The sequence below is a fragment of the Alligator mississippiensis genome, chromosome 14 (genome assembly GCF_030867095.1).
Source record: "Alligator mississippiensis isolate rAllMis1 chromosome 14, rAllMis1, whole genome shotgun sequence".
NCBI classification, from domain to species: domain Eukaryota; kingdom Metazoa; phylum Chordata; order Crocodylia; family Alligatoridae; genus Alligator; species Alligator mississippiensis.
Window position 1 is genome coordinate 27,057,070 of NC_081837.1, and position 10,255 is coordinate 27,067,324.

Below are 10,255 nucleotides of genomic sequence, written 5' to 3' on the forward strand. Positions count from 1 at the left end.
GGGCCAGGATGAGCAGGGTCCTGACCAGGGCCGTCATGGTGCTGCAGGAGCGGAGCCCAGAGCGGAGGAGGAAAGGTCAGCTCCTGGGGCCGTGGTCCCAAGCACCCCAGGGCAGGTCCTCGAGCAGGAGTGAATTGGGATTTGCATAGAGGTAGTGTGCCAGGGGCGGCCGGGACAGATGAGAGGGCATGTGCACTCCTCTGTCCCTGGGCAGGCCTCCCCGTCTCTGCTGGGCAAGCTCTTTAGGCTTCACCATCACACCCCTTTGGATGCGAGCATTGTTTGCGATATATGATATGTACCTTCAAGGGGCTAATAGCGGGACCACCCAGTCTCTCCCCGTGATGCCCTGCGGGTGTGGTTTGTGGTGGTGGGGAGTTGTAGTTCTCCCTGCACGATGTGAGCATGTGAGTTGATGAATCCTGTTCCTAATCAAGATAAAGCTGTCTACCACTGCACCGGTCTCTGCTGAATGGTGACTCAAGGACAGGACCCCAAGGTTGCGCTGGTCTGAGTGAGTCTCCATCTCTGGGGCAATAGCATACACCAAACAGTGTATGGTGTCACAAGTGACCCGTCTCTTGGTCAAGTCACCGGCACCCTCATTAAGCAGGTTACAGTGTTCATTCAAAGAAAAACTGGAGCATTTCAAATCTCTACCAGTATTATCCTTTGCTGGAAATCTTGGGGAGAATTGGAGGCGTTTGCCACCCCCACTCCCCTTGCTGCTGCCACTGCGGTGGCGGCTGCGGGTGGTCTCTGATTGCTGCTGGCCGCCACCAATGCCACCGACAGCGTGTGTGGGGTCGCCATGCGCCAGGCCTGTCCCTGGGGGCGTGAACCGGGGTGACCGCCCTGGCCTGTGCTTTGCAGGGCCCGAGCGGGGTGAAGCGGTGGCTCCACATCCAGCCGCTCGCTGCGCCTCCCTCCCACCGCTGCTGCTGATGGTGGTGGCTTCTTCTTCAGGTCCAGGCCCGGGCACCAGAGTTGGGGGTGGCCGCGCAGGCTGATTTGCCTCGGGCCCTGCACCCGGCTTGGGGCAGCTCCGCCGGGCGCTGGTCAGTGCTTGCCAGCCCTGCGTCCCGCCACAGCACGGCTGCCTGGGCGAGCTCACCATGCCCCGGCTCTTGCTGTGCCCGGCCTCCGGGCGCGTGCAGCGCTCCAGGCTCTGGGCTGCCCCGTGGACTTGGCATTTGTTTTGGCAAATTTGACTTTGAATACAGAACACGTCAGTCGTTTTTTTCCTTAAAAAAGGGTCCAGAAATGGGAGACCCGGGCCGGGCACGTGGTGCATCAAGAAGCGGCCCAAAACATGTCCCCCATTTTGGCCACCTTCGTACATCGTATTGTGACTACCGCACGCCCCGCCACCGCAACGCGCAAGGAAGAGCCGCGACTGGGGGGGGCGGAGAGCGCGCAAAGGGGTGGAGCGAGCCCTGCAGCACGTGACCCTCCCCGCCCCAATCACGGGGCGCCCGCGCTCCGCCCCGGGCCGCGGCGCTGGTTGCTGGGGAGCCGCCGGCGCGGCGCGGCGCGGGGCGATGCTGCGGGCCAAGATCCTGTTCGTGGGCCCGAGCGAGGTGAGTGGGGGGCGGGGCGGGGCGGGGCGAGGTCCCCGGGGCGCGGGGCTGGCTGCGGGCCGGGGTCTAAAGCTGCTGCTGTCGCCGCTGCCGCCGCCGCCGCAGGCCGGGAAGAGCGTCCTGGCCAACTTCGTGTCGGAGAGCGCCGAGGGCGTGGGCGGCCACGTGCCCACGCAGGGGCTCAGGTGAGGCGAGAGGGACCTGCAACCCCCCCCCCCCCCCGCCGGTCTCGCGCGGCGGCGCCTCACGGCCGGGCCCGGCTCCGCCCCGCAGGATCCTGGAGCTGGAGCAGCCGGACCTGAGCGGCGGGAAGGGCGCGGGCTGCCGCCTGGAGCTGTGGGACTGCGGCGGCGACCCCAAGTAAGGGCGGCGGGCTGGGCCCGGGGTGGGCGGGAGGCGCCTGGGCCTGCATCGCCTTTCCTCTGGCTCTGGACGCGGCCCCCAGGTGTGCTGCACAAGGGGACAGCAGGCAGGCCCCCCTGTTTCTTGCCCGTGAAGCACGGAGGTGGACAGGTAGTGGTCACTGTCCGTGGGGAGCTGCAGCAGCCGCCCGGTCTTGGGACACAGCTGAGTCTTTCCTGCAGTGCGGTAGGTCCAGCAGAAGACATCTCTGACACAAACCCTGAGGTCAAAACTCACCCTCCTTCCTGCAGCCTTTCTCCTCACAGCTGAGTGACCTCTGCTATAGTAATTGGGACCGGCAGAAGAAATCTCTGCCCTCCTTTTTCCTGGGCTTTGTGTAGGGCAGAAAAGTTTGAAATTTGCCAGGTTGACAAGAAGGTTATTAATGTTTGTAGGAAAAAACTTTAAAGTTTGCTTTTGAGGAGTTAAAAAAAAAATCCCCCCATAAACTATATATATTTTGAAATGTAAAAGAGCCAAAGGGCAGCTCTGCTCCGAGTTTGCCAGCTTCCCATTTTTCACTTGTCTGCTTTCTGAGGTTTGAATCGTGCTGGCCAGCTCTGATGAAAGATGCCCATGGTGTTGTAATCGTTTTCAACCCGGACCTGCCCAGTCACCTTAAGGAAATTGAAACCTGGTACTCCTGCTTTGTGCAGCAGCAGCAGTTACTAGACAGCCAGTGTCTCCTGGTTGCACATCACAAGCCTGGCAGTGCTGTGGATTCAGAAGGTCCCTTCTTAGGTAAGAAGATAAAAATGTTCATTTAAATCCTGTATTTTATTTACACGCTTTTATTCGGAAGCTGATGATGTTTCATGACCTTTGCACTTCTGTAGTCCTTTGTGCTTGATGAGAGTGTTTTGCAGACTTGAACAATTTGATTTCTCTCAGTCCGTCTATATACGTGTTATAGCCATCTTACAGATGGAAGAAGCGTTTGAGTGATTTGCACAAGGTTATTCATTGAATCCAAGTCAGAACCAAGTAAAATGTTCCTGATTAAGCTGCACTTCTTCAGTTGCATGAGAGCTTCTTACTTTTTATTGTCCTTCTGTCTTATCTGTTTACAAATTATTTTAGTGACATTTTAAATCAGAACTTTGTAGGCAAAAGAATAGGAGTTCATTGAAATCAAAAAATATCTTCCTTGTGTTTAAAAGATTTCATGTTTGTTCATGTTTGTTTCATGTACGGTATCCCACCCAATACTGGTGAACAAGTTAAGAGGCTGTGACTTGGATGACTACACAGTCCGGTGGGTGGCGAATTGGCTAGACGGTTGCACCCAGAGAGTCGTGGTGGATGGGTCGGTCTCGACCTGGAAGGGTGTGGGCAGTGGGGTCCTGCAGGGCTCGGTCCTTGGACCGATACTCTTTAATGTCTTCATCAGCGACTTGGACGAGGGAGTGAAATGTACTCTGTCCAAGTTTGCAGATGACACAAAGCTATGGGGAGAAGTAGACACGCCAGAGGGCAAGGAACAGCTGCAAGCAGACCTGGACAGGTTGGACAAGTGGGCAGAAAACAACAGGATGCAGTTCAACAAGGAGAAATGCAAAGTGCTGCACCTAGGGAGGAAGAATGTCCAGCATACCTACTGCCTAGGAAATGACTTGCTGGGTGGGACGGAAGTGGAAAGGGATCTTGGAGTCCTAGTGGACTCCAAGATGAATATGAGTCAGCAGTGTAATGAAGCCATCAGAAAAGCTAATGGCACTTTATCGTGCATCAGCAGATGCATGACAAATAGATCCAAAGAGGTGATACTTCCCCTCTATCAGGCGCTGGTCAGACTGCAGTTGGAGTACTGCATGCAATTCTGGGCACTGCACTTCAAGAGGAGAGGGATGCGGGTAACCTGGAGAGGGTCCAGAGAAGGGCCACTCGTATGGTTAAGGGCTTGCAGACCAAGCCCTCCGAGGAGAGACTAGAGAACTCCTCTGCCATGGGCAGGAATGAATGCTGGGGTCAAATGACCCTGGCAAGGTGATTATCCAGCCTCCTTTTGAAGACCCCCAGGGTAGGAGTGAGCACTGCTTCGTTTGGAAGTTGGTTCCAGATCCTAGCCTCCCTGACTGAAGTAGTGCTTCCTGATGTCCAGCCTGAACCTACTCTCAGTCAACTTATGGCCGTTGTTATTCCTAGTTACTCCTGGTAGTGCTTGGGGGAACAGGGTCTCTCCTGCTGCCCACTGGTCCCCCTTGGTAAGTTTATAGATGGCCACCAGATCCCCTCTCAGCCTACAGGTTCAAGTCCCGTAGCCTCTCCTCGTAGGGTCTGCCCTGCTGTCCCCTGATCGTGCGAGTGGCCCTCCTCTGGACCCTCTCGATGCTGTCCATATCCCTCCTGAAGTGCGGCGCCCAGAGCTGGATGCTGTACTCCAACTGTGGCCTGACCAATGTCGCATAGAGGGGGAGGATCACCTCCCTTGGACCTGCTCGTGATGCATCTTTGGATGCATGACAAGGTGCAGTTGGCCCTACTGACTGCATCCTCAATAATGATTCCAAGGTTACTTTTCTGCCTCTGCATTGACGAGAAGGGAGTTCCCCAGCGTGTAGGTCTGCTGCTGGTTCTTCCTCCCCAGGTGCAGTACCTTGCACTTGTCAGTATTGAAACCCATCCTATTCTCATCCACCCACCACTGTAACCTGTCCAGATCGAGTTGTAGCCTGTCCCTCTCTTCTAGCGTGCCCACTTCTCCCTATTTCTTAGTGTCATCCGTGAACTTGAACAAGATGCTTTTCACCACCTTGTCCAAGTTGCTGACAAAGATGTTGAACAGTGTGGGCCTGAGGACCAAGCCCTGGGGAACCCCGCTGCTCACATCCCTCCAGGTCAAAAATGACCTGTCGACTACCACTCTCTGGGTGCAGCCCTCCAGCCAATTTGTGACCCATCTGACTGTGTAGGCATCAATGCCACAGTTGCCTAATTTTTTGATGAGAATGGGGTGAGGAAGTGTCGAAGGCCTTCCTCAAGTCCAGAAAGACTATGTCCACCATGACACCTGTGTCCAAGGATCTTGTGACCTGGTTGTAGAAGGCACCCAGGTTGGTTTGATAGGACCTGCCCCTAATGAACCCATGTTGGTTGCCCCTTAGCATTATCTCCCCTGCTGGTCCTTTGCAGATGTGCCCCTGGATAATTTTCTCAAAGACCTTCCCCAGGACTGAGGTAAGACTAACAGGTCTATAGTTTCCTGGGTCCTCCTTCCTCCCTTTTTTGAAAATGGGGACCGCATTGGCACTTTTCCAGTCCTCTGGCACCTCACCAGAGCACCACAAGTACTCATAGAGCTGTGCCAGGGGTCCCGCAATGTCCCCTGCCAATTCCCTCAACACCCTTGGGTGGAGATCATCTGAACCTGCCAATTTGAAGATGTCCTGTCCCACCAGAAGTTCCCTGATCAGGTCCTCTCTGACCCTGGGCCCGGCTGTACCTCTCCTGAGTTCGTCTGGGATTCCGGTGGGGGGGGATGCCCTGGTCCTTGCTCAGAAATATGGAGACAAAGAATTTGTTAAAGAGGTCAGCTTTATCATCTGGTGGTTGCACCAGATTGCCAAGCGTGTCCTGCAGGAGCCCCATATTACCCGGTGCCTCCTTCTTACTCCCTATGTATTTAAAAAAGGACTTCTTGTTGTCTAGTCCCAGTTCTGTGTCCTCCTTAGCCTTCCTAACAGCCCCCCTACAGTCTCGAGTAATGGAGGTGTAATCCTCCTTGGTGACAGCCCCTCTCTTCCACTGGGTGTATGCCTCCTTTTTAGCTTTCAGACATTCCGGAGTGCCTTTGGTGAGCCATGGGGGCTTTTGAGCACTCTTGCCCCCTTTGACTCGCATTGGGATTGTCGCCCTTTGGGTTCGGGGTATCGTCTCCTTAAGGAACGACCACTCCTCTTGGACTCCCAGCTCAACTCCCCTCCCCTCCCGGACCTGAGTGCCTCCCCAACTAATCTCCTTAATTCATTGAAATCGGCCCTCCTGGAGTCCAGGGCTGCTGCCTTGCTGCAGGCCTTTTGACACCCTGCGCTGGATGGTGAATTCCAGCAGGCAACGATCGCTATCCCCCAGGGGGTCAAGAACCCGCAGACCCCTCACCGGGTGGTCGTGTGTGGCCAGGACCAGGTCCAGGTCCATCAAGGCATTTCCCCTGGTGGGACCGTGCATCTCCTGGGTTAGGTGGAGGTCCTGTATCTCAGCTAGGAACCTACGTGAGCAGTCAGACCTGGCTGACTGCTCTTCCCAGCACATGTCTGGGTAGTTTAGGTCACCCATGATGACCGCATCCATTGACTTAACTGCCTCTGTGAGCTGACCTGAGAATTCCCGGTCCATCTCTTCCCCTGGGTTGGGTGGTCTGTAGTAGACCTCCACCATTAAGTCCCTTCCTCCCACCCCTGACACCCTTGTATTCGGACCCAGAGCACTTCAGTCTGCCCCTCCTCTAGCCCTGTGCTGTTTGTTGAGGATGTCTATTGCTTTTTGACATAGAGCGCTACACCCCTGCCTTTCCTCCCCATTCTGTCCTGCCTGTACAGTCTGTAGCCCTTGATGTTCACCACCCAGTCATGGATTGAATCCCACCATGCTTCAGTGAGCCCCACTATGTCCCGGTTTGTGTTAGCTAGCAGGAGGGCAAGTTCCTCCTGCTTGTTCCCCATACTACATGCATTAGTGTAGAGGCATTTAAGGCCCCCTGTGGGTGTATGCTCTGCCCCCCTGAATCCAGGACTATCTGGACCCCTGCCACTTACCTGGGTACTTTTTGTGCTCATCACCTGTCATGGCTGGAAGCATCGTCATAGCCCCCTGTGGCCCCATCCCCCGGTGAAGCTAGTTTAAAGGTAATGCAGATACTTTTATATAAAAAAATTATTTGAGGCTACTTGGTCCTGAGGAGAATACATTGCTTCGTGGAGCTGGAAACAGACATGAATTAAAAATGAAAGAACATGATGCTCCTCTTTTAATTTGTTTCACCTCAGTATAACTGATTCCAAAGGAATTGCTCTGAGTTGCACATTGTGAGAAGCAAATCATCCCCCAGCTTTTCTGATGGAGGAAGATGACTGCATGCATGAGAGAGAGAGAGAGACCTTCTCAAAAAATCCCCTTTTAACTTGGCTTTACTAGAGGAGTTTCAAACCTGCCACTAGCAATGACTAACATTAAGGAACGTAGAGGAAAAGACATTGTCTGAATCATAGAGGTCTGATTAGTGTCGATTCCTATATTCCAAGGAAAGCCTATAAATGTTTATTCTAATATCATAAAAGGCTTAGTCTGTCTGCCTGTCTGTCCGTCCATAACGCTCTGGGCCAACTGTGCCTGCGCCTTTGAGAGGGCATGTGCCATTTGGCTGCGAGGGCCCCGGAGCATTACAGCCAGAGGGTGCAAGGGAGCCACTGAGCTGTGCCGCCTTCCCTTCCCTTCCCTTCCCTTCCCTTCCCTTCCCTTCCCCCTCAAGCAACAGCTGGCAGGGAGGAAGAGGAAGCGGGGGCTTCAGTGACAGCGCCCCCACGGGATGCTGGGTGGTAGTGCTCCATTCCCTGCCCGCCATCATTCATGACAGGCAATTTGCTAGTAGCACAATAAAACTAAAAAGTAATCCTGGAAAATGTTATGTGCATGCACGAAAAATGGCACAGAGTTGTCAGACTGGAATAGAAGAGTTTCAGGAATCACTTCTGCATTACAGCAAACAAAACTTTCCTTAACCTGTCCAATATGTTTATTACAATTATTTTCCATCAGTGCTTCTTATCCAAAGTGGAAAGGGAAAGTTTTCTTCTAAAACTCAAAAGCAAAAATGTCAGTCTAGACAACAGAGGCTGAAGGGATTTCATCCATCAAAGAGCTTAACTAAATTACTATGTAGTGACAGTGCATCACAGGTTTAATATCATCTATCATGCTGGACATCAGCAGTTGTGCAGAAAAGGATTCCAAATGGCTTGTTCAGTGCGAACTGTCCTATGAACTCAAGACTATAAGTGTATTTCTTTGTCAAAATGAATATATCTAATTTATTTTTTTTGCTTCACTTTAAAGCTGGACCTCTGAACAAACTGAAATTAATACAGTCCAGCCTGGAAGAAGACCCTGAAGACGTTCGGATGGAATTTATGAAATACTTCAAAAGCATTGTCAACTTGCTAAATGAAAGCAGAGATAGGGAAGAGATGTCAATTATCACGTAATGCTGAAAGAAAGAATGAAGAGAGAGAGCGAGCGAGTACTGTTTTGCAGTTTGAGATCTGTCCTAGCCAAGAAATAACTCTAGAACTTATCTTGTTAAGGAGAGTTTGCCAGTGGATAAACACTATAAGAATAGTTTGTGAGTGATTTGTGAATGCAAGTAACTTTAGCTGTCCCCTGACCAGGTGTGTTCTTGGATAAAGTTCAAGAAGGTATCTTCTAATATGTTTATATGGACTCAGCTAATTTAATTATATATTTAGTTTGTGAAGACATTAAGGAATTGGCTAGTTCTTAATTGACTCGCCTAAAAATGTTCTCATCCTTTTCCAGAAAAAGCTAAATGAATGGGCCAGGCAGAACAAGTTTTAGGAATCTGTGTTTAAGCACTTGGGTAATGTGTCTATGGCAACTGTGCTCTTACTTGGAGAAAATATGCTTTTGGATGTCACTAGTTGGAACTGAGACGTGAGCCTTAAGTCTCTGGTGAAATCTATGTTTTAATGTCCCCAAATTTCCTCACCTCTCTGTCCAGGATCTGAAGAGCATATCATTTTACAGGCTTGTGTTCTGGCAGGATAGAATAAACTGCAACCTTTATTCTGACAAGCCCTTCCATCCACTGCAACAAAACTCCCATATTTACTCAATTAGCAGCAATGTGGAGCCGGCACTGCTTTTCCGGCCCTGTAGCAGTAGTGGCAGGGATCTGCTGCTGCTGCTCTGGGGCCAGGCTAGAATAGCAGTGCCAGCTCCACGCTGCTGGCATGGGGCAGGCTGGAGCCATGCTCCATGCCCTGGGCTGCAGCAGGGACAGAAGCTGGTTCAGAGCAAAGATCAGGGTGGAGGGCTGAGGGGCAGGCAGGGGAGAGAGGCTTCAGGAGGGGGAGAGGTTGGAGGAAGTGGGGCGGGGACCTGAGGCTATGGGTGACAGAAATGGTGTGCAGGGGGAAACGGGGAAAGTGGGAATTGGGGCAACCTGAGGCTGTGGCAGAGGGACCTGGTATGGGGGATGGGCAGCAGAGGATAAGCTGCCTGCCTCCCTCACTGTCTGTTCCCTACCACCTGCCCCACTACTGCCCCCTCATCACTTCTCCCCCACCACCTGTAGTAGTGGGGAGGGAGAAATTGAAGATGATCCTCCAATAATTAGATTCCACACATGGAAAATTATAATAAACTTACACATTTTCTGTATGTAAAATCTAATTATGGGGGGGAGGGGGAGGATCTTGTATTTGAGTAAATATGGTAGTCTTGTTGGTGACAATGCTTATGTCCTTCTCTGGGAGGGAAAATTTTTGAATCCCATTCTAGTTAGATTATTTTGCCCTAACAGAGACTGAAAGGGAAAATGTTTTGCATTCTCTGAATGAGGGAAAGATGTTTTTAAAATGTATTTTCTTGTTCTCTGCTGCATTAAAATTATTGGTTTCTTAGGGAACTCGCTGTTTGATTTGTTTTGGTTACACTCAGACTCGCTCTGTTTGCTGTGTGTTGTGAAAGACAGCCATCTTTTTCCTACGATATGTACCACAAACTCGATTTAAAAAAAAAAAATTTTAATACGTCTGTCTTATTTTGAAAGTGAAAGCTAAGCAGGGATTATCATCCTCTTGGAAATCCAACTGTCTTGCTTCATTTGTTGACAAAGCTAGTCTTTCTGGTCAGTTCTTTTATTTCATGCAAATACTCCAAAACCAAAATGCTGTGCTTAGCTAATTTATGTTAGAGTTAAATAGCTAAAGTGGAGATAATTTATGGCATAGCTAATTTTTTTTAATGGGGAATGTGAAGAAACAGACATAATGTGGCAGAGTAGAAGCAGAAACTGCAGAAATGTTTGTAATGTATCCCACTGTTGTAGCTCTTCTTTCTAAAAAGCTATTACTTAGGAGCTATATCAGGCATACATCAGTTTCTGGAGAACAGTTTATTGGCTTTCTAGCAAGGTTTGTCCCCAACTCCTTTATAATTGTGTTTGAGCTACAGACATATTACAAATAGTTGCTTTGAACTTTTGTCAGAAGAAGCTGTTAGTGAGGGTGTCTTGCTCCTGACCATCAAGGTTTAAT

General features: G+C 51.0%; 1 protein-coding gene across 2 annotated transcripts; it reads left to right on the top strand.

The window, feature by feature from the left end:
• Positions 1–1,469: 1,469 nt before the first annotated feature.
• On the top strand, positions 1,470–9,624 carry LOC102565896 (intraflagellar transport protein 22 homolog). Of its 2 annotated transcripts, XM_059716995.1 has the most exons (5): positions 1,470–1,580; positions 1,686–1,765; positions 1,854–1,940; positions 2,521–2,723; positions 8,034–9,624. In XM_059716995.1, exons 1-5 carry the CDS (start codon positions 1,542–1,544, stop codon positions 8,180–8,182), a joined length of 558 nt encoding a protein of 185 aa, XP_059572978.1. In that variant the 5' UTR covers positions 1,470–1,541; the 3' UTR covers positions 8,183–9,624. The 2 variants fall into 2 exon arrangements, with proteins under 2 accessions (XP_059572978.1, XP_059572979.1); XM_059716996.1 differs by lacking the exons at positions 1,686–1,765; positions 1,854–1,940 and having other exon boundaries at positions 1,491–1,580.
• Positions 9,625–10,255: the final 631 nt, after the last annotated feature.